Raw genomic sequence first — 23,847 nt, 5'->3', positions numbered from 1 at the left:
CTCTGTGGCCAAGGCGTTTCAACACAGTCGCTGGGGAGAAGCAGGCAGCTGTTTTCACAGGACCAGTGCTGTCGGGGTACAGAACCCTAGAGCAGGCATACTTCACGTCTACCAACTCTGCAAGGATAGCGGGAACAGGCTAGAAAAGTCACCGGACCTGTCCCACTATTCCTGGAGCCAAATAGCATATAGGATCTGGGGCTGAGGTCTTCGGCCAGCCGCACAGCGGAACCGCGCTATCAGCATGCAGAACGGGACACTTTACTGACATTGGGATCCCCAAGTGCTTCACGCCACAGGGATCCGATACTTAGCGCATCAAAGGAGGAAGGGCTCATAGAGTGACACACCGGATCTGACCTTCCACGGATTCAGGATCGGCGGGAACCCATTGTGGTGGAGACCAGCGCCTGAACTACCAGTGAGTAAAAGACCTGGAACCGCAGCCGTTGTCTCTGTCTCTCCTTTACCGTTACCCAGCGCTGCAGCGGGGGACTACAACCACCACGTCCGTCCTCAGTCATCCTCCCCTGGGTAACCCCGCTCCACCTGTGTGGAACGACACCATCCCGGCTTCAACCTTCACCAGTAGCCCTGGAGAGCAGCGGAGGCCCATCTCTGGATGCAGACCACAGGTGGCGTCACAATCTAAAAAGACTTTCCTCACCGTCACTACCACCCCCATCCTCCATCCTTCCTCCTGTCCCTCTTGTACGCCTCAGGGTCACGAAACCGGGCCAGGCCAGCCCGTGACAACACAGAGGATCTGCACCTTCGACCCGGCGACATGTCGGGTGAAAACCCCTCGACCCCAGGGTGTTTCAGTAAATTTTTAGTTTTTTCTTTTTAATAAAAGCGTTTTTTCATCATGGTGTGATACGTTATATTTTGTTGGATATACCTTATTATAACATGGCCATCCGTTATTTTCGTGCTAGCTTATTGCCCAGTACCTCTATGATCTGGCCCGGTCACACTCATCTCCACCATTGGATCACCCACCCCACAGTCATCACAAAGTCATTTAACGCTTTGAGACCGGCTGTTACTTATACATGTCAGTAGAACGCCAAGCAGCAATTTGGGCCAGGACACCATCCCTACCCTGTGCTGGTCATTTAACCCTTTCATCCCACTTTGGGGCCAGTTTCTGTCACTTGTTCACCAAAGTCATTATTTTTTGCCAAGATTTGGTTATTAGGAAACCTAATCCATGTCCTGTGAGCAGGAGAGCGCAGTGTACCCCAGCATGTTATTACAGGGGGATGGTGGCATTCCCTCACCAAGGTAACACCGCCTCCAGATACGACAGGAGGCTCAACAAGGGGTTAACGCCGTAAAGCAGGCCGCGTGTCGCACAGCCAGGGCCGGGTGTGAGGGCCGCATGGGGAGCGCTGAGCCCCGGCTGTCGGGCGGCTGTCACTATGGCGGTGCTGGCGTTACTGCTGGGCCGGTGCTCGCTGTCTGCGCTCAGCTGCCCGGCACGTCGGCTCATAAGAGGCCGCCATCTGCTGCAAGACGCCCGGACCCGCCGTGTACTGGGTGCACGGGACACCCCGGAGAGAGGCCGCTCCGTCACTAGGCCGCTGCTCTGCGCTCACCTGCCCCGGGCCCTGCACGGCCGCACCGCCCTGCACCTGCTGCGGCCACGGGGCACCGTGTGCGGGAGGGGGCGCCACAAATCCGGGAGCGGCGAGGACGAGAGCGGCGCCCAGCGGACCCCGGAGCCCGACCTGGTGATTATACACACCCAGTGCACGGGAGGGCGAGCACCGGCAAGGTCACCGGAGCACCGGCTGACATCACTGCTGGAATATACAACTGCACCCTGACACTGAGCAGGCACAGAGTGCAGGGACTGGACCTGCATTACTGCTAGGGAAAAAGATGGAAACACTGAGACACTTGGGTTATAAAAAGGCCAGGGATGTGTGAGCCCCGCAGCCAGCGTCATGGCGTATCTGTTAGGCTATGTGCACACTAGAAAGTGCCATTTTCTTAAGAAAAAAACGGACCCTCTGAAAGAATCCTGCACCCGCGTTTTTTGCCGCGATTTTCTGCAAGTTGGTCCCCGCGGTTTTTACCATTATCTAAGGCAAAAACTGCAGGTACCTGCGGAAAAGAAGTCACATGCACATTAATTCCGCAGCAGAAAATCCGCAGGTAAATCTGCGAGTATAAAAAAACGCAGTGTGCGCACAGCATTCTTTCAAACGCATAGGATTTGCTGGGGAATGACTGCAGCAATGTTACATGTATTTTCTGCAGAAAATCTGTGGGAAATCCGCAGCGTGCGCACATAGCCTTAAACTTAACGGAGATCTGCCATGCTGCTGGGCTCACATAACCCTGGCCCTTTTACTTTTATGCCCTTAGTGTCTCAATGTTTACATCTATTTCCTTAGTAGTAATGCATGTGCAGATCCCTGTACTCAGTGCCTGTATACCTGAGTGCAGCTGTATACCTGAGTGCAGCTGTATACTTGTTAGAGTATATTTCCTGTTCAGTTTGCTCCACCTGTTCACATTTATGTTAGGAAGTGCTGTCATTTTCTCAATTTAGAGAAGTACTGCAGTCCTGCGATTTAAAGCTGGTGTTAATACTCCTGGTATGACCCCTCCTAGTACTGACTAATCTCCACACTAGTATTAGGCTATGTGCGCACATACATGCTGAAAATTCTGCAGCGATTTGGCAGTGCATGTGCGCTTCAAATCGCTGCAGAAGCACTGCATAATGGATGCAGTGTGTCTGTGTGCCGCCCCCGTGGAAGCAGCCGAGCTGCTCAGATCCGGGTTCGCTGTGGCTCGAGGGTCTCCGGACCCAGGAGTCGTGCGGCCACTTGAATGAAAGGGGGTATTTACAGGGGAGTTGATGTACAGTTCGTGACACTAACCGTGGTGTACGGTAAATTGGGGAGTACCGCCGCTGCCGCTGGGAGTACCTGGTGATGGAGTGGGGCAGCAAGGTGTTGTAACCCTCCACGGGTAGGGGGATGCCCCGGGACTTGGTGAGGGGGAGTGCCGTGGGGTGCAGGGGTCACTTTCGTAGTCACTCAGTTCATAAGCAGACACTGACAACTGGGTAAACCAAGTCTCTGGGTACCGCTGCCGCTGAGGGGAGCTCATCCGGGTCCCATCCCCAATAGTGCTGCCTGGTGATCCGTGACCTGCTTCCTGGCACTTATTTTGATTTCAACTTGTGGGTCTGGTAGTATGGAACTTGCCGGGCCCCGCTCCCCACTATGGCTAAGTATGAGAGCTTGCTCTCAGGGCTCACGCTTGGGATTTTCTGGACCGTTTTGGATTGGAAAGTCCTATCCCCCTCGTTGCGCTAATGCTCGATTCTGGAGTGGGTGGGAACAGATCATAAAGGCTCTGTTCTCCTAAGATGAATTGTCGGGTTGCCTGAAGCTACTCCCTGACCTAGGGTCCGTGTACCCCATGGTGCCTTCGGTCCCGGACCAGTGATAGTGCTAGGTTGCCGGCTGTCCTCCTCCGACAGGTCCAAGCACCTCGCCACAATCCACTGCGACCGGGGATCCGACTCCTCTAGGCCTAGACCACCGTCTGCAACCTAGACAGTTCCTTCAGGAGTCACCACTCCCGACTTCCTCCTTCAACTCTCATCACTCGACTCAACTAAAAACTGACTACATGCCTCCCCTCCCTGACATGCAAATCACTGCTCTCTCAAACGCAACGTACGGATGGATTATGCACAATCTTCATAGATTGTGCTGGGGACGCAGGACGCATGCTCTTACGCTGCAGTGCAATATGCAGCATAAACGCATGACATTACGCAACGTGCGCACATAGCCTTACACTATTTCTATATTAATGGTGGGTGGGCACAGGGAAGCCGTGTGTTTCCATATTAATGGTCGGTGGGCACAGGGAAGCCGTGTGTTTCCATATTAATGGTGGGTGGGCGCGGGAAGGCTATGTACTTCTATACTGGGCATTAAACCTGGTTATGTTCTGATTTACAGTATGAGAACCCCTGGACGATCCCGAACCTCTTGTCTATGACCAGGATCGCTCTGTCCCCTGTTCTCGGTTACCTGATAGTCGCAGAAAACTTTAACTTTGCTCTTGGAGTTTTCGTTCTTGCCGGGATCACGGATTTGGTGAGTGGTCAGCCTCTCCGGTCTTTGTATAATTTGGACGTGGTTTCTCCCTAACAAGATATCTAGATAAGTCTCTTAATTAGTGAAGGTGAGGGACTTAATGGCCGTGTGAGAGCCACAGTTTAGTCCTCTCGTACTATGAAATTGTCAACAAAAATAGCTCTTAGGCTAAGTTCACACTTCCGTTAAATTGTATCAGTCACAATCCGCTGCTTTGGTAAACAACGGAATCCGTTTAACGGATTCCGTTGTTCCCATAGACTTGTATGAGCGGCGGATTGTGACTGATGATGCTGCGTTGCACCCTCCGCCCGACTGATCAGTCGTGGAACGACTGACCGCTGGGCGGGAAGAACGTAGCATGTAACGTTTTTGAGCAGTGCAATCCGTCGGATTTCGCTGCGCATGCTCTCTGCCTCCCTGCACACGTCACCAGCTTTGCTTGGTTACCCGATATTTACCCTGGTTACGGTGCAAGGAGCCAGCGCTAAGCGGTGTACGCCCGTAAACAGGGTAAAAATCGGGTGCTTTGCTTTACCCTATATTTAGTCTGGTTAACTGTGCAGGGAGCCGACACTTCCCCGCTCGGCCCCGCCCCCTCCCGCACTCTGCACATGTACACACACACTCAAAACACTCACTCACACACTCACCTGTCCCCCGCCATGCAGACCGCAGCAATGCCACTGACATACTCAGCGCCTGGCTCCGCCCCCCGCTCGGCTCCGCCCCCTCCCGCACTCCGCATGTGTACACACACTCACATACTCACAACACTCACTCACACCACTCACTCACACTCTCACCTGTCCCCAGCCATGCAGACCGCAGCAATGCCACTGACATCCCCAGCGCCTGGCTCCGCCCCCCGCTCGGCTCCGCCCCCTCCCGCACTTCGCATTTGTACACACACACACACTCACTCACAACACTCACTCACACTCTCACCTGTCCCCAGCCATGCAGACCGCAGCAATGCCACTGACATCCTCAGCGCCTGGCTCCGCCCCCCGCTCGGCTCCGCCCCCTCTCGCACACAACGGAGTCCGACAATGAAATTCTTTTCTTTGTCATCCGTTGTCACCCGTTGTACAACGCTTCAGTCACATGCGTCAAGCGACGCATGTGACTGATACAAAACAACGGAAGTGTGAACTTAGCCTTAGGGTTTTCTGTTCCCATCAGACATTTTATGCATGTCTACAGGATGTGGGTTCCACCTCTAGGCCTCACACCAATAATGAAAACTTGGTCCTTCACCCCTTGTCAGTATGGAGCTGAGCCCCATATTGGGCACAGGTGCGGGTCCCAGAGGTGGCCGGGTGCTGCTCCGATCTGACGTTCATAGCATTTCATGTCTGTGACGGGAACACCCCGTGTGTGACTTTGGTAATTTTTGGTCTTATCCACACAGCCGGCTGTACACACAAAGTATGCGGCTATCAATAACTGTTTACCCAGCAGTGATCCCGCCTGACCTTTCTCGCAGCCAGGTTTGGGTGATGATTTCCAGCAGGTCTATGGATGTGATCTGGAGACCACCACGATTATTGACTTTATAATTTACGTTTTCTTGTTATAGCTGGATGGATATATCGCAAGGAACTGGGCCAATCAGAAGTCTGCGCTAGGAAGTGCTCTTGATCCACTTGCAGACAAAATCCTCATCAGCGTCCTATACGTCTGCTTAACATACGCAAATCTAATCCCAGGTAAGAAGCTGCTGAGCCAGATCTCGTAAATCAGGGTATATGTTTCATAATTGCTCTATCCACCACATTTACGTTTAACAGGATTTTCCCACTATCGCAACGTGTCACCCGCCCAGAGGGTCAGTCATAAGGGTCTACTCCTGACGATAACTGGGGTCCTGTGTTCTCATATTGAATGGAGAGTGGTTTCCACTTGTTCACTGCCACTTCTTTTAAGACTAGAAGTCCCAGAAATTTCGAGCTCCCTGGGTTCCAAAGGTAGAATGTTAAATGACCCCTCTCTGGGACTTCTAGTGTTAAAGTTTATCGGGCTGATGAAAACCATAACCCTGTCATTCCCATTAACTCGCAATAGGACAGTAGCAGATTGCAGTCGGAATTGGGTCACGGGACCTTCCTAATAGTCATAGTTGGGGGTCCCAGCCTTCTTTTTGTGTTGCATTTCAGTTAGTGGTGTTGTATTTTGTCCTCTGTGAGCTGTCTTTTTAGTTTCTTATGAGAATCCAGTTTATGAAGCTTTCCTTTGACTCTTTGGAGTTTTTGACTAATAGATTTGAGATTAAAGGGAACCTGTCACCTATGAAAATGCTATAAACCTGCATATATGGGGTTAATTTTGCAGGTTAATGGCGTTTGAATCCTTCCCGGCGCCTGCACAGTCAACCCTACTGCCGGGAGGACATGAACTTTAATCCTTCTGGCAGCATATGGGCTTGAGTCATTGGGGTAGAATCGGCACGGGATCAGTCACCGCTCTGTGTATGGAGAGCGGTGGCTGTATGCATGCCCCCCGCACTGACTGACAGCCGCTCTGCTTTAGATGAAGCTGTCAGTCAGTGCAGCGCCGCGGATACAGCTGCCGCTCTAAATACACTGAGCGTTGACTGATCCTACGCAGATTCCACCCCAATGACTCAAGCCCATATGCTGCCAGGAGGATTAAAGTTCATTTCCTCCCAGCAGCACGGCGTTTAATGTGTAGACGCTGGGCAGGATTCAAACCTGCACATTAAAGGGTGCTTTACACGCTGCGACATTGCTAGCGATTGGTAGCTATGTCGAGCGCGATAGCACCCGCCCCCGTCGTACATGCGATATTTGGTGATCGCTGCTGAAGCGAACATTATCGCTACGGCAGCGTCACACGCACATACCTGGTCAGCGACGTTGCTGTGACCGCCGAACAATCCCTCCCTCAAGGGGGAGGTGTGTTCGGCGTCATAGCGACGTCACACAGCGGCCGCCCAATAGAAGCGGAGATGAGCGGGACGTAACATCCCGCCCACCTCCTTCCTTCCAGCTGCACTTCATCGTTCCCGGGGTGTCACACGGAGCGATGTGTGCTGCCTCGGGAACAATGAACAACCGGCACGCAGAAGGGCGATGGTTTTTATAATGAGCGTCGTGTCAACGAGCAACGATAAGGTGAGTATTTCTGCTCGATCACAGTCGATCTTAGCTGTCACACGCTACGATATGTCAACTGATGCCAGATGTGCGTCACTAACGACGTGACCCTCGATGGCATATCGTATGATATATCGTAGCGTGTAACGGAGCCTTAACCCCATATACACAGGTTAACTCGGTAGCGTTTTTACAACTTGACAGATTCCCTTTAAATTAATTTCACTCTATAATATTTGTACACGCACGAAACTCCCCCAATGTGTGGACTAGAATAATAAGATCATCAATAAAATCATGTATTAGCACTGGGTGAGAGGGATCATTGAGGGAGGAAAGATATCACCACAGATTTTCTGCCTAATGCCAGCTCATCAGCGCATGGACTGGCACAGAGTGGGTGCTGTTGTTTCCACATCTAGCTACACATAAATGTGGCACTTTGCAGCAATCTGTCCGGATCTGGACACAAATCCATGGAAATTCTAATGTTATGTCCTCCATGCAGATTCTCTACAAATTTTATTGCAAGGGATGAAATCCAGTGTAAATAGAAAAGATCGAGCTTTGGGTTTCTGATCTTTGTGCGGAGTCTTTCTGCTGCACACACATTGGCTCTTGTAATGTCATTTGTTGCAGATTTTCAGTGCAGAATCCTCCACATCTGAACACTGACTTATGTCCTGGGGTCTCCCCACAAATAATCATCCTGTAAGTTATCTTCATTTCACCCCTCCAATGTCTGTTTTTTTTCTGTTTTTTAGTTCCCCTGACAGTCATGATCATTTTGAGGGACGTTGCATTGATTGGTTCTGTTTTTTACGTCCGCTATAAAACCCTTCCACCTCCAGTAAGTATATGTGGTGTGTGCCTGTTTCCCTGTGTGTACACAACTTAGGCTAGTTTCACACATCTGGCTTTTCGCCGGATTCGGCGCACGCCAGTACAGTGTATACAGTATAATGGCAGCGCGAAAAGCGGCGGTCAAAAAAAATAAAAATGGGGTCCGTTTTATAATCCGGTGTTGTCTTACCGGAGAGGGGCAGCGGTGTCACAGGAGGCAGAGGTAGTGCTGGCAGCCGCAGAGGGTCGGTGGCTTCAGCTGCGGCGGTGCCTGTGGCGACAGATGTGGCGGGTCCGTGGCAGCAGCCGCATTGGGTCCGTGGCAGCAGCAGCTGCGTCAGGTCAGTGGTGGAGCAGGCCAGTGCTGTGAGTGTCCCAGTCTATCTGTGGTCCCGGTTGAAATAATGGCGCCTGGAGTGGTGCATGCGCAGATGGAGCTCTCATCCAAGAGGTGCACGCGCTGACTCCCGGGCTATCATTTGAAACTGGGACCGCAGATATACTAAGACACCTGCGGCACAGCCACCCGCCCGCCCGCACAGAGTGGCAGCCAGGAGGCCGCACGCACGCAAAGAGGCAGCCGGCACCGACAGGCACCTGGACGCACCCGGTCGCTGCATAGACAGTCCCCGTTAACCTATATTCGGATTTTAAGACGCACCCTTCATTTTACTCCCAAATTTTTGGGAGGAAAAATGCGTCTTGTAATCCGAAAAATACGGTATATAAAGTGCACACCTATAGATTAGATTGGGCGTGAGAATCATCATGCATGCTTTGTCTGTGTGTGTGTAATATATATATTATAGAATCTCTCAGAATTATTATTTTTTCCCCACATATGAATTGTCAATGGAAAAAAACGCACCTCTGAACAGCCTAATTGGGTGCATGTGCTGTCCATTTATTTTAATGAACATCACTAAAGCCACAAATGTGCTTGTGTGAACCTATCCTAAGAGACCACAGTAAATTCTGGATTGTAAGCGCAGGCCCTCACTTATTCATCCTGCTAGTCTGGAACTTTATACTGATTGGCCTTGACAGAAGGGAGACCCCTAGTGGCCATAACTTTGAGCAATTTTTGCACTCAAAGGCATTTTTTAGTAATGAAAGTAGATAACACTTTTGATAGTGGCTACATAGGCAAACTGCGAAGCGTATGTTGCTGAAATAGGTGACTATAAAAAGCAAATTATCATAGGCCACTGGATGGCGCTGTGTCCGCAGTCTTGCAGCTAGAGAGATGGGACACCGGACTCTTGTTCTGGCAGTCAGTGATGGAAGCTGTTATTCTCACACTCATCTAACATTTCTCACCTATCCAGTAGTGATAATTTGTTTAAACCAGGGGATACCCCTTTAATGATAACCAAATAAACACTTTGCCTTTAACCCCTTCACGACCGGCCGATTTTTCGCTTTCCGTTTTTTTTTTCGTCATTCTTTTTCTGAGAGACGTAACTTTTTTATTTTTCAGTCAATATGGTCATGTGAGGGCTCATTTTTTGCGGAACGAGCTGTACTTTTAAATGAAACAATCAGTTTTACCATATAGTGTACTGGAAAACGGCAAAAAAATTCCAAATGCAGAAAAATTGCAAAAAAAAGTGCGATAGCACTATGGTTTTTGAGATATTTTATTCAGTGTGTTCACTATATGGTAAAACAGATGTGTGGGTGTGATGCCTCAGGTCAGTGCGAGTTTGTAGACACCAAACATGTATAGGTTTACTTTTATATAAGGGGTTAAAAAAAATCGGAATTTTGTCCAAAAAAAGTGGCGCACGTTTTACGCCATATTCCGTGACCCGTAGCGTTCTCATTTTTCGGGATCTATGGCTCAGTAACGGCTTATTTTTTGCGTCTCGAGCTGACGGTTTTAACGGTACCATTTTTGCGCAGATGCTACGTTTTGATCGCCTCTTATTGCATTTTGCACAAAAGTTGTGGCGACAAAAAAACTTTGTTTTGGCGTTTGGAATTTTTTTTGCCGCTACGCCGTATACTGACTAGATTAATTGATTTTATATTTTGATAGATCGGGCGTTTCTGAACGCGGCGATACCAAAAGTGTGTATATTTTTTATTATTTTAACCCTTTAATTTTCAATGGGGAGAATGGGGGGGTGATTTGAACTTTTAGGTTTGTTTTTTTTGTTTTTTTTTATTTTTATTTATTTAAAACTTTTTTTAACTTTTTTTTTTTTTTTATTCTTTTTTATTTTACTAGTCCCCCTAGGGGGCTATTGCGATCAGCAATCCGATCGCTCTGCACTATCTGCTGATCACAGCTACAGAGCTGTAAACAGCAGATACGCTCTTTCTTTTTCACTGTGCAGCGGGCACAGCGAAAGTGAAAGCAAGTCATGTGTAGTACAGGAGTCATCACATGACCCTGTGCTACCATGACAACTATCGGAAGTCACGTGATCGCGTCACGTGACTTCCGGTATCGGGCGGTAAGTAAAAGTTTACCGTGATCGCGCTTATAATGGCGCTGTCATGTATTGACAGCGCCATTTAAGGGGTTAATCGGCACGAGCAGATAACTATTCTGCTCGTGCCTAGCAGGCACACATCTCAGCTGTGAAAATCAGCTGAGATGTGTGCCGATCGCAGAATGCTGCTGCCGGAGGACCGCGGGCAGTAACATTATGTCATTTAGGACGTAATTTTACTGCCCGCGGTCGTTAAGGGGTTAAGCTTCAAGAACCAAAGCCAGAAATGGATCCAGCAGGATTGGAAATGTACAGATTCACGTATACTACTTCTTGCTGGATCTATAAACTTTTGCTCAGAAAATTGCATCAGCCCTGCATGTTGGTACCTTGAGGATGAGTCTGGTCCTTTGAATCCTCTACACATTGATGGTGACTTATCTTTTTTCTTTTAGAGAACTCTTGGCAGATATTTTAACCCTTGCTATGCAACTGCTCAGTTAGAGCCGACGTTTATCAGTAAGGTCAGTATATGTCTATTCCGTCGCTGTCTTTCCTGTGTACACTGTGACCTTACATCCACATCAACAAGAATTAGAAAGTCCACAAACGCTGCTTTTATATGGTAGATGGTGGTAACAATTACCTCTAAGGTACAGTAACGACCAGAGGTTTTGTATTTTTTTGTGGGATTGCTTCTGTCTGGTTGTTGTGATGCCATTTTCCTGGTGATTTTAGTAAACCGGAAGCAAATGGTTGTCAGCTCTAAGCATCCAAATTGTGTTTTTGACATTATTTAATCCCTTTTGTGTTAGTTTTCCACATTTGCTGGGCCAAATGTTTTGCATATTTTATCATAGGTCGTCTAATCTTGCCTAAAACATGGCAAAGATGAAGCCAAATTTATCCCAGATGTCAAGAAGCTTATTATTCTGTTAGGCTGCTTTCACACATCCAGTTTTTCCTGTGCTGCACAATTCGGCACTTTGCAGAAAAACCGCAACCATTTTTTTTTTTTTTTTTACTGCCGGTTGCCTTTTTTTTTTTTTTTGCATAGACTTACATTAGTGCCGTATTGTGCCGCATGGGCTTGCGTTCCATCCGGTGTTTGCCGCATGCAGCAGATTTAGCCGATGCGGCGGCCAGATGGAACGTTGCCTGGCACGTTTTTTTTGTCCAACAAAAAAACCCGCATCCGGCCGATGTGGCGCGATTTACAATGCATGCCTATGGACACTGCATGCGGCGTCCTGCGGCAAACACCGCATCCGGCTGACGCATGCGTTTTTTTCCACTGCCTGCGCGTGCTCAGTAGCCTGCCGCAAGCAGCAAAAACCGGACGGGCCGCATGTCAAAAACTTATGCAAAGGATGCGGTTTTGTCGCCGCATCCGTTGCATAGGTTTTAGAGCCGGATTGGCCGGCTATGCTAAAACCGGATGTGTGAAAGCAGCCTTAGTGAAGTCAGGCAAAAGCCAAAGAGAGGCGTTGATGGAATTCACCTGTTCTCAGAGTCAAGTGTCACGTATTATAAAGAAAGAGAAGGTTATGGAACAGCGGACAAACCTAGGCGTGAACGACCATGGAAATCTTCCTCCAAAGTTGGTGACATTATTAAGAAAAAGTCTGTACAGATTTTGCAAGAAATAAACAAAGAATATGGGGTCAAAGTGAATCACCAAACTGTGGAATGATGGCTAAGAGCAGTAGTCTTGAATGCACGAGTTAGTTTGCCAAAGAACAAAGGGAACCTAAGATTGGCCTAAGGTGTTGTGGTCAGATGAATCAAAGTTCAGTCTGTTTCGTAGCGATGGCAGCACTATATATACCGCCCAACTGGAAAACGTAATGATGTAAGGTACCAAACACCTACAGTGAAACATGGTGGTGGCAATGTCATGGTTTCGGGCTGCTTTTCGGCATCTGCCATTGGCTCTCTGCATGGAATTGATGGAAATATGAATGCTACCATGTACAAAGATATATTGGAGAATGTAACGCCTCCACATGGTAAAACCAAAGTAGGCAGGGGCTGGAAATTTCAGCAAGACAATGATCCTAAGCACACATCCAATTTAGTTGAAAATTGGTTAATTAAGAAAAATGTTAACCTGTTGCAATGGGCAAAGCTAATCACCTGATTGACACCCTATAGCGCACCTCTGGGATGAGTTGGGGCAAGTGAACATAGCAATAAAGATTAATTGTTTGCAGATTTGCAAATCAAATGGAGCAAGATGTCTTGTGTACCCTAGTGGCTTCAGTGCCCCGTCGGTGGGGTGCAGTAATTTTAAAGCAAGAGGTTCTGCTACAAAATACTAAGTTATGACGTTGTAAGCAATTTACTCTCTATGCTGTGATCAATAAATAGTATATGCAAAACTTTTGTCTATTAAGTTTCTTTAATTAAATGAAGTGCAGAATTTAATTATATGAAATACAGATTCTGTATATATCCCTATAGTCAAGAGCATTTTGGTTAAAATTTAAGGTCTTGTATGATGACTTCATGCAGTGTCAATTCATCTCCAGACAATGGCGTCCCAACAACCAGACAGAAGTAATCACACTTAAAAAAAAAACAAACAAAAAAAACAACTTTTGGTCGCCACTTTATCTCCTAACTGCAACGATGCTCACACCAGAATACAAAGTGCACAGTGCACACAATGAGCTGGGGCTGCGGCATTCGCCAAAAGTCTACAACCCCTATATAACAACACAGTTATGCAGGAGAGCACGAAGTCTTCTTGCCTACGGCCATTGATGTGCGCGGTCACAGTGCTGCTGTCTGCCCCCACAATCACTACTTTATTTATCTTTCAGTCATGGAGCTACTGAGGCATTTTTCTGAATCTGTGAATTCTAAGCTGCCTGCTTTTGTTTGTGCTTGTCTTAAAGTAATGATCCTCCTCAAAAAGGTTATTCCCATCTTACATACTTGTTGCAGTTCCCAAAAATGCCCCCTTTAAACCCTGTGCAGCCTGGTAAAGAAGCCATAAAATGAATGGTGAGCTGACAGGATAATGCTGTAGAGATGTGGGTTTAACTGCTTAGATGCTGTTGTCACTATTGATTGTGGCAGCTAAGGGTTATCTCTAGGGATGATCGACTTCCTCAATTATTCGGCTTCGCAAATATTTGACGAACAGGTCACCACTATGCGAATATTCGGTGTGCATTGTAAGTCTATGGGAAGCCCGAATAGTTGTTATTCGGGTGTCCCATAGACTTACATTGCGCATCAATGATTCACGAATAGCGGCGACCTATTCGGAAAATATTCGCAAAGCCGAATATTTGAGGTATTCGATCATCCCTAGTTATCTCCAATCCCAGCAAATCATTAGGTGATGTCTGCCTGCACTTGCTACCTGTTCACTTGTGGTTTTACATGTTCTTCACTTGTTGTCAGAGGAGATGAAGCCTCTGACATTGCCGCAGTGACCACAGGCTGTACGTGCCGCCATCACTGTTGTGGTGACTGATTTGCCGGCTTCAGTCGGGTGTCGTGCAGTGTCATCGCTGCTGTGATGTGACCAGGGTCACACAGGATCAGTGCACCCCTGAGGAAGCCTAGCATTTGGTTGGCGTAACACGTGGGGCCAGCAGCCAGCTCTCAATCACTCCCCTCTCTAACAAGGGTCTAGGGTTATGTCTTTTTATTTCCTTGTACAGGTGTTATATTGAAGAATATTCTTTCAGCATGCTCTAGTGTCTTGTACATATGTTATCTGTGATAATTTATGCCGATGCAGCTATATGACCTGTGCCACTCTGAATATCCCCTTTCTTTGTCGCTCCATTGGGAGACCCAGACAATTGGGTGTATAGGCTATGCCTCCGGAGGCCGCACAAAGTATTACACTTAAAAGTGTTAAGCCCCTCCCCTTCTGCCTATACACCCCCCGTGCTCCCACGGGCTCCTCAGTTTTTTGCTTTGTGCGAAGGAGGTCAGACATGCACGCACAGCTCCAGAGAGTGGTCAGCAGCAGCTGCTGACCATGTCGGATGGAAGAAAAGTGGGCCCATATAGAGCCCCCAGCATGCTCCCTTCTCACCCCACTCTTGTCGGCGGTGTTGTAAGGTTGAGGTATCCATTGCGGGTACGGAGGCTGGAGCCCACATGCTGTTTTCCTTCCCCATCCCCCTCAGGGCTCTGGTGGAAGTGGGATCCTATCGGTCTCCAGGCACTGAGACCGTGCTTCATCCACAACTCCTGTGGAGCCTGCTGGATAGGAGCCGGGTATCGTTCAGGGACATGGCCCTGCTACTTGGAGGTACTCTGTATCCCGGTGGGGACCGCGCACAGCAACACTCCAGCTTTGCTGGGTGTGCTAGTGCACCGGGGACCGCGGCGCTGACCGGGTTAATATGTGCCATTACACACTCAGCGTTGCTGAGTGTGTTTATGTATAGGGACTGCCGCACTGACCGCCGCTGCCATGGAAACACTGCGGCGCGGCTGGGACTTGTAGTGCGCCGGGGACTTCCACGCGGCCGCGCTTTTACGGCGGCCGCGTTTATTACTAGAGTCCCCGGCTTTTTGCGGCCTAGTTTCCTTTCCTCCCACCCCCAGCCCTGACAGGCAGGGGAAGGGCGGGACGCTGCACAGAACGAGCAGCACTGAAAGCTGGAGCATGCTTTGCATACTCCACCCCCCTCACTGTGCACAGTGCGGGCACCAGTTCCCGCACTTTCTGGGTCACGCCCACGGCTCCCTCCTCTCCTCAGGACGCCGGCAGCCATTCCTGTCAGCTCCTCGGACGCTGCAGAGGGGGACAAAGTCTGGGAGACCCAGGCAGGGACTCTGGTGGCCTCACAACCGCTTTAAGCGGGTGGTAAGCAGCACCTGTGGTGCTAGCCCCATTGTGCAGTAGTGTAACATTATATGTTTATTTTACACTGTATGGTGCACAGTTGATTTCTGGCTATATACCCTATTGTGTTGCTCAGGGAAGATAATAGCATGGCACCCACGAAAGGCAGGGGTGCCAAAACACAGGCTTATTATGTTGCCTGTGCCGCATGTACGACCCCGCTACCGGCAGGTTCCACTGACCCTCATTGTGTGCACTGTTCGGCCCCTGTGGCACTTGCTCAGCCAGAGCCTCTGCTAGGAGGGGCCCAGGGGGAGCCACCTGCTAACACTGTTCAGGTGACGGGGACGGAGTTTGCAAAACTCTCTGAGACTATGGCTAAGATACTAGAAGCCTTGCAGTCCAGGCCGGTATCTCAGCACAGGGACTCTGTTGAATCTTTGTTCCCTGGCCCACCTCAGCTGGACCAACAATGTCCTCCCGGGGTATCTCATGGATCCCAGGCTGAGGGTTCTGACACAGACCCCAGCCCCAGACCGACTAAGCGAGCTCGCTTAGATTTTCCCTCGACATCATCATATTGTGCAGGGTCTCAGAGGGGGGAATCTCTGGTTGATGATGCGGAGACAGCTGATCAGGATTCTGATCCTGAGGCCGCTCTCAATCTTGATACTCCGGACGGGGACGCCATAGTGAACGACCTTATTGCGTCCATCAATCGTATGTTGGATATTTCTCCCTCAGCTCCTCCGGTGGAGGAGTCAGCTTCTCAGCAGGAGAAATTCCGTTTCAGGTTTCCCAAGCGTACACAGAGTATGTTTCTGGACCACTCTGATTTCAGAGAGGCAGTCCAGAATCACCATGCTTGTCCAGATAAGCGTTTTTCTAAGCGCCTTAAGGATACACGTTATCCCTTTCCCCCTGACGTGGTCAAAAGTTGGGCTCAGTGTCCCAAAGTGGATCCTCCAATCTCCAGACTGGCAGCTAGATCCATACTTGCAGTGGAAGATGGGGCTTCACTCAAAGATGCCACTGACAGGCAGATGGAGCTCTGGTTGAAATCCATCTATGAAGCTATCGTCGCTTCTTTTGCCCCAGCATTCGCAGCCGTATGGGCGCTACAAGCTATCTCAGCAGGTCAAGCGCAAATTGACGCAGCCACACGCACGTCCGCGCCACAGGTGGCGTCCATAACCACTCAGACGTCGGCATTTGCGTCTTACGCTATTAATGCTGTCCTGGACTCTGCGAGCCGTACGGCGGTTGCAGCCGCCAATTCGGTGGTACTCCGCAGGGCTTTGTGGCTACGGGAATGGAAGGCAGATTCTGTTTCCAAAAAGCGCTTAACCAGTTTGCCAATTTCTGGCGACCGATTGTTTGGCGAGCGTTTGGATGAAATCATCAAACAATCCAAGGGAAAGGATACATCCTTACCCCAGCCCAAACCGAACATACCCCAACAGAGGAAGGGGCAGTCAAGGTTTCGGTCCTTTCGGGGCGCGGGCAGGTCCCAATTCTCCTCGTCCAAAAGGCCTCAGAAAGATCAAAGGAACTCTGATGCATGGCGGTCTAAGTCACGTCCTAAAAAGACCACCGGAGGTGCCGCTACCAAAGCGGCTTCCTCATGACTTTCGGCCTCCTCACTCCGCATCCTCGGTCGGTGGCAGGCTCTCCCGCTTTTGCGACACCTGGCTGCTACGGGTAAAAGACCGTTGGGTGAGAGACATTCTGTCTCACGGTTACAAGATAGAGTTCACCTCTCGTCCCCCGACTCGATTCTTCAGGTCATCCCCGCCTCCCGAGCGAGCCGAGGCTCTTCTGCAGGCGCTGGGCACTCTGAAGGCAGAAGGAGTGGTGGTCCCTGTTCCTCTTCAGCAACAGGGCCACGGTTTTTACTCCAACTTGTTTGTGGTCCCAAAGAAGGACGGGTCTTTCCGACCTGTCCTGGACCTGAAACTTCTCAACAAACACGTAAAGACCAGGCGGTTCCGGATGGAATCCCTCCGCTCCGTCATCGCCTCAATGTCCCAAGGAGATTTCCTTGCATCGATCGATATCAAAGATGCTTATCTCCACGTACCGATTGCTCCAGAGCACCAGCGCTTCTTGCGCTTCGCCATAGAAAACGAACACCTGCCGTTCGTGGCACTGCCGTTCGGCCTGGCAACAGCCCCACGGGTTTTCACCAAGGTTATGGCTACTGTAGTAGCGGTCCTCCACTCTCAGGGTCACTCGGTGATCCCGTACTTGGACGATCTGTTGATCAAGGCACCCTCTCTAGAGGCATGCCAACACAGCCTCGACGCTACCCTGGAGACTCTCCAGAGTTTCGGGTGGATCATCAATTTTCCAAAGTCAAATCTGACACCGGCCCAATCGCTGACATACCTTGGCATGGAGTTTCATACCCTCTCAGCGATAGTGAAGCTTCCGCTGATCAAGCAGCGGTCACTACAGACAGGGGTACAATCTCTCCTTCAAGGTCAGTCACACACCTTGAGGCGCCTCATGCACTTCCTGGGGAAGATGGTGGCAGCAATGGAGGCAGTTCCTTTCGCGCAGTTTCACCTGCGTCCTCTTCAATGGGACATCCTACGCAAATGGGACAGGAAGCCGACGTCCCTCGACAGGAACGTCTCCCTCTCTCAGGCGACCAAAGCTTCCCTTCGGTGGTGGCTTCTTCCCACTTCATTATCGAAGGGGAAATCCTTCCTACCCCCATCCTGGGAGATAGTCACGACGGACGCGAGTCTGTCAGGGTGGGGAGCGGTTTTTCTCCACCACAGGGCTCAGGGTACGTGGACCCAGCAAGAGTCCTCGCTTCAGATCAATGTTCTGGAAATACGGGCAGTGTATCTTGCCCTGAAAGCGTTCCAGCAGTGGCTGGAAGGCAAGCAGATCAGAATTCAGTCGGACAATTCCACAGCGGTGGCATACATCAACCACCAAGGCGGCACACGCAGTCGGCAAGCCTTCCAGGAAGTCCGGCGGATTTTGATGTGGGTGGAAGCCACGGCCTCCACCATCTCTGCAGTTCACATTCCAGGCGTGGAAAACTGGGAAGCAGATTATCTCAGTCGCCAGGGCATGGACGCAGGGGAATGGTCCCTTCACCCGGACGTGTTTCAGGAGATCTGTTGCCGCTGGGGGGTGCCGGACGTCGACCTCATGGCGTCCCGGCACAACAACAAGGTACCGGCGTTCATGGCACGGTCTCAAGATCCCAGAGCTCTGGCGGCAGACGCCTTAGTTCAGGATTGGTCGCAGTTTCAGCTCCCTTATGTGTTTCCTCCGCTGGCACTGTTGCCCAGAGTGTTACGCAAGATCAGGGCCGACTGCCGCCGCGTCATCCTCGTCGCTCCAGACTGGCCGAGGCGGTCGTGGTACCCGGATCTGTGGCATCTCACGGTCGGCCAACCGTGGGCACTACCAGACCGACCAGACTTGCTATCTCAAGGGCCGTTTTTCCATCTGAATTCTGCGGCCCTCAACCTGACTGTGTGGCCATTGAGTCCTGGATCCTAGCGTCTTCAGGGTTATCTCAAGACGTCATTGCCACTATGAGACAGGCTAGGAAACCAACGTCCGCCAAGATCTACCACAGGACGTGGAAAATTTTCCTGTCGTGGTGCTCTGCTCAGGGTTTTTCTCCCTGGCCTTTTGCCTTGCCCACTTTTCTGTCCTTCCTTCAATCTGGACTGGAAAAGGGTTTGTCGCTCGGCTCCCTTAAGGGACAAGTCTCAGCGCTCTCTGTGTTTTTTCCAGAAGCGCCTAGCCAGACTTCCACAGGTACGCACGTTCCTGCAGGGGGTTTGTCACATCGTTCCTCCTTACAAGCGGCCGTTAGAACCCTGGGATCTGAACAGGGTACTGATGGTTCTTCAGAAACCACCATTCGAGCCAATGAGAGATATTTCTCTCTCACGCCTTTCGCAGAAAGTGGTTTTTCTAGTAGCAGTCACTTCACTTCGGAGAGTGTCTGAGCTAGCAGCGCTGTCATGCAAAGCCCTTTTCCTGGTGTTTCACCAGGACAAGGTGGTTCTGCGTCCGGTTCCGGAATTTCTCCCTAAGGTGGTATCCCCCTTTCATCTCAATCAGGATATCTCCTTACCTTCTTTTTGTCCTCATCCAGTTCACCAATGTGAAAAGGATTTGCACTTGTTAGATCTGGTGAGAGCACTCAGACTCTACATTTCTCGTACGGCGCCCCTGCGCCGCTCGGATGCACTCTTTGTCCTTGTCGCTGGCCAGCGTAAAGGGTCACAGGCTTCCAAATCAACCCTGGCTCGGTGGATCAAGGAGCCAATTCTCGAAGCTTACCGTTCGGCTGGGCTTCCGGTTCCCTCAGGGCTGAAGGCCCATTCTACCAGAGCCGTGGGCGCGTCCTGGGCTTTGAGGCACCAGGCTACGGCTCAGCAGGTGTGTCAGGCGGCTACCTGGTCGAGCCTGCACACTTTCACGAAACACTATCAGGTGCATACCTATGCTTCGGCGGATGCCAGCCTAGGTAGACGAGTCCTTCAGGCGGCGGTTGCCCACCTGTAGGAAGAGGCCGTTTTTACGGCTCTCTTACGAGGTATTATTTTACCCACCCAGGGACTGCTTTTGGACGTCCCAATTGTCTGGGTCTCCCAATGGAGCGACAAAGAAGAAGGGAATTTTGTTTACTTACCGTAAATTCCTTTTCTTCTAGCTCCAATTGGGAGACCCAGCACCCGCCCCTGTTTTTTTGTGTACACATGTTGTTCATGTTGAATGGTTTCAGTTCTCCGATATTCCTTCGGATTGAAGTTACTTTAAACCAGTTTATAATTCTTTTTCCTCCTTCTTGCTTTTGCACCAAAACTGAGGAGCCCGTGGGAGCACGGGGGGTGTATAGGCAGAAGGGGAGGGGCTTAACACTTTTAAGTGTAATACTTTGTGCGGCCTCCGGAGGCATAGCCTATACACCCAATTGTCTGGGTCTCCCAATTGGAGCTAGAAGAAAAGGAATTTACGGTAAGTAAACAAAATTCCCTTCTTTGTACCCTGGCTATTTTTGACAGGTTGTTCCCTGTGTGCATATTGTGCTTTATCTTAGGGAGTCCTTTGGGATGCCTGGACTGCCTTTTTTTTTGGTTTTTTTTAAAGATTTTTCAATTTTTTCCACTTAATAAAAATTTGTTTTTTTAATATAGGCGGACATGTTTCTGATATATTGAGTATTTATGTGGTTCCAATGCCCATTTAGACACATAAATTCCCTCTGTGTTTTTCTATATCTGCCCTTTGTGTGGTGCACGGGAACTGTTCATTATCCTTCTACTATTAGGCTATGTGCCCACGTTGCGTTTGTCCCTGCAGAAATTTCTGCAGCGATTTGACAGCACATGTGCGCTTCAAATCGCTGCAGAAACACTGCATAATGAATGCAGTGAAAAAGCAGATTCCATGCGCTCTGGATGCTGCCCCCACCATAGACAGAGCGGGGGCTGCATCCAAAGCACACGGAATAAGTGACATGTTGCTTTTTAGAACGCAGCGATTTGGCAGCATGCAAATCGCTTCGTTCTAAAACGTAACATGCGCATGGATTATGCACAATCTTCATAGATTGTGCAGGGGACGCAGGACGCATGCAGTTACTCTGTAGTGCAATATGCAGCGTAACTGCATGCAAATTAAGCAACATGGGCACATAGCCTTATATTGCAGTAGTGCAGACCCATTTTCTTTTGGTTTTTCTATGGTTTCTTATATTTTACACATTCTCAGTAAGACTTTGGTCACCAGCTTTACAAACCTCTTAATCATCAGTGATCTCTGAATTTGCTGTTTAACAGCCAAGACATCTGATTTTCTGTATTATGTCTTTTTTAGATGAACACCGCAGTCCAGTTAATACTGGTGGCCGCGTCACTCGCAGCTCCGGTATTTAATTATGTGGATAGTGTCTATCTTCAAGCGTTATGGTGAGTGGCACACAATCACACGGCTTACAGGTGTTGTCTGATATTGGGGGTCCTAGACTTGGCATAGGTTATCAATGTTTGGAGGGTACGGCCGCCTATAATTGGCACAATAAAGCAGCCACAACATGGTGTAGACTTAACCTAATATAATTCTGTATTTTCCTGCATCGTGTATGTATGTGGGGGACATGGCACATTGGCAATGCCCGTCTGCTGCCTATAGCAGCTTGCCGTCCTGGCTCATGCCTCTATTGTGTCCCTAATAAGGTGTATGGATCATGCCCTTTAAATTGCAGAGTCATTCCTGGTTACCTAAAAGCAATCCCTATATCCCACTACCACTATACGGATGATCTGTAAGGGGCATACTGCCACATTCTGTACTAGAAATGTGCAGGCATGCTAACATTGTGGATGCACCCCCGTAACCATGAACTAAGTAAGGGTTTTGTCCCTGATTATCTTTAGAGCCATAAGATGTATATTGGGGTATTTGCCCACGATCAGTATTCACAGCGTTATGGACGCAGCATTCTTCAGCTGCATCCAAAACGCTGCAACGTACAGTATAAGCACAGTGGATGGGAATTCTAGAAATCTCATGCCCACTACTGTGCTTGTTTTTCCCGCACTGAAAACTGAAAACTTCTTGAGCCGCAGCATGTCAGTTGTTTGATGCGTAGACACGAGTGTTCTCTGCAGGGACAATAGAAGAGAGACCGCAACTGCCCAAACCCGGATCGTGGGGACGAGCAGCTGCGGTCTCCTGCGGAGGAGACTCGCGGCCCTGCAGGTCAGGACCCGCCGTGTCCAGGACCCAACAGGTCCTGATTGTGTGCACATACCCTTATAATGTTTTCATGTTAATGTCTGTATTCCAGGTGTATCACTGCGTTCTCCACTGTGGCCTCGGGGTACAGCTACTACCATTATGGACAAAAGACAGTCAAAGTTTTGAACAATAAGTAAAAACACAGCTTACTCTTGGGACTATAAGATGCTGAGGAGCGATGTAAGATACGTCCTCCCCTCATTATAATTACTGGACACTGATGTACAATGGACTCCTGAGCCGGAGCGGGCCAATCACCGTCTTCTGAGGATCCTTCTTATGCTCTTAATATTCAATATTTGAATATGGTATAATGGAAAAATTGAAAATATGTCTGCGTGGAAATGATTTTGTCAATATCTGATGAATTGTGAGAAATCACTTATTTGGCTGTGATCTCAAAGTTTTTACTTATTTCTGATTTGCACTTAGAATTAAAGGAATTTTATAAGGGAAACCGCATTATGGTTTTTGGTCATCTGCTGTTATTCATTTCTTTCCCTATAAACCATACACGTAATATAAAAAAGGTCCAAATGTCATCTAGAAAACCCAGAGGATTTTGTTTTCTCAGTTATCTGTATGAAATCTGTTTATTTCAGCAACTATTAACTTACTAGTTACAGTTACTGTTACAGAATGGCAAACTATCCGTAAAAAAAGGAAACTATACCAAACACAGTCTAGTGAATGGGGCCTTAAAGGCAATCTGTCAGCATGTTTTTGCTATGTAATCTGACAGCAGCATGATGTAGGGGCTGAGACCCGGATTCCTGCCATGTCACTTGGTTTACTGGGTGCAGCAGGTGTAGTAATTAGTTTTGTCTGCTGCAGATCTAGCAGTTCTCTGAATACTGAGCCCACACCACTGATTAACACCTTTCTGTGTATAATGTATATTGCCAAAAAGCTGCCAATCAGTGGTGGGGGCATGATTGGACCAGGAGGCAGGAGAAATCTAGTTCTGATAGAACACTCTTTATTGAAACAGCAAAATCCAGTCTATTTAAGGAATACATCACCGGAATACGTGCTTCTGCACCTACATCAGGCTGCTCTCAGATTTCATAGCAAAAACCTCCTGACAGATTCCCATTAAAAAGCTTGTCTAGGCTGAAGTGAAAAGTCTGCAGTCACTTTGACTGCTGAATTGTGTGGGTGGGCATTTTTGTAAACATGTATGAGAGTTGTGTACTTGTAGTCCCGTGCTGTCTAGAATCCTGGGCTTCTTTTAATGAAAAAGAAATAAGTGAAGACTGACAATTCTAGTTGGCATGGGACTGCAAGTATGCAAATAGCATCCATGTGGTTACGTGATCACCCACAGGGGAATAGTGACAGGGCACATCACCCATTTTAGCTTAAAGGGAACCTGTCGGATCAAAAAAGCATTCTGACCTACAAGCAGGAGCCTGTGTGAGCTAGTAACCCCTTCCTACCCATGCCTGTGTTCTTATATTGTGTAATATGAAAGTAATAAAATACCTTTTATTACTTTCATATGTCCTATGTAAATGATACTGTCTCTAGCCCCATGGGCGTCTCAACGCCCTGTGGGCGTCTACATGCTTTCCATGATATCACACTCCTGTGGGCGTGATACCATGGATTTACATCAGCAACGTGACCGTCGCTACTTCAGAATCTCGCGTGTGCGCTTAGCATTCTCGCCGTCTCATCCTGGCGCTTGCTTCTCTGCTTCTGACGCG

The 23,847-nt window shown here is 49.1% G+C and overlaps 1 protein-coding gene across 1 annotated transcript; it reads left to right on the top strand.

Moving 5' to 3' along the window:
• Positions 1-1,329: 1,329 nt before the first annotated feature.
• CRLS1 (cardiolipin synthase 1) lies at positions 1,330-22,600 on the top strand. Its single transcript, XM_075338082.1, has 7 exons — positions 1,330-1,736; positions 3,996-4,133; positions 5,716-5,845; positions 8,017-8,102; positions 10,992-11,060; positions 21,215-21,306; positions 22,188-22,600. Exons 1-7 carry the CDS (start codon positions 1,425-1,427, stop codon positions 22,273-22,275), a joined length of 915 nt encoding a protein of 304 aa, XP_075194197.1. The 5' UTR covers positions 1,330-1,424; the 3' UTR covers positions 22,276-22,600.
• The last annotated feature ends 1,247 nt before the right edge of the window (positions 22,601-23,847 follow it).

The sequence above is a fragment of the Anomaloglossus baeobatrachus genome, chromosome 3 (assembly GCF_048569485.1).
Source record: "Anomaloglossus baeobatrachus isolate aAnoBae1 chromosome 3, aAnoBae1.hap1, whole genome shotgun sequence".
NCBI classification, from domain to species: Eukaryota; Metazoa; Chordata; class Amphibia; order Anura; family Aromobatidae; genus Anomaloglossus; species Anomaloglossus baeobatrachus.
This window is presented reverse-complemented; position numbering and strand designations above follow the sequence as displayed.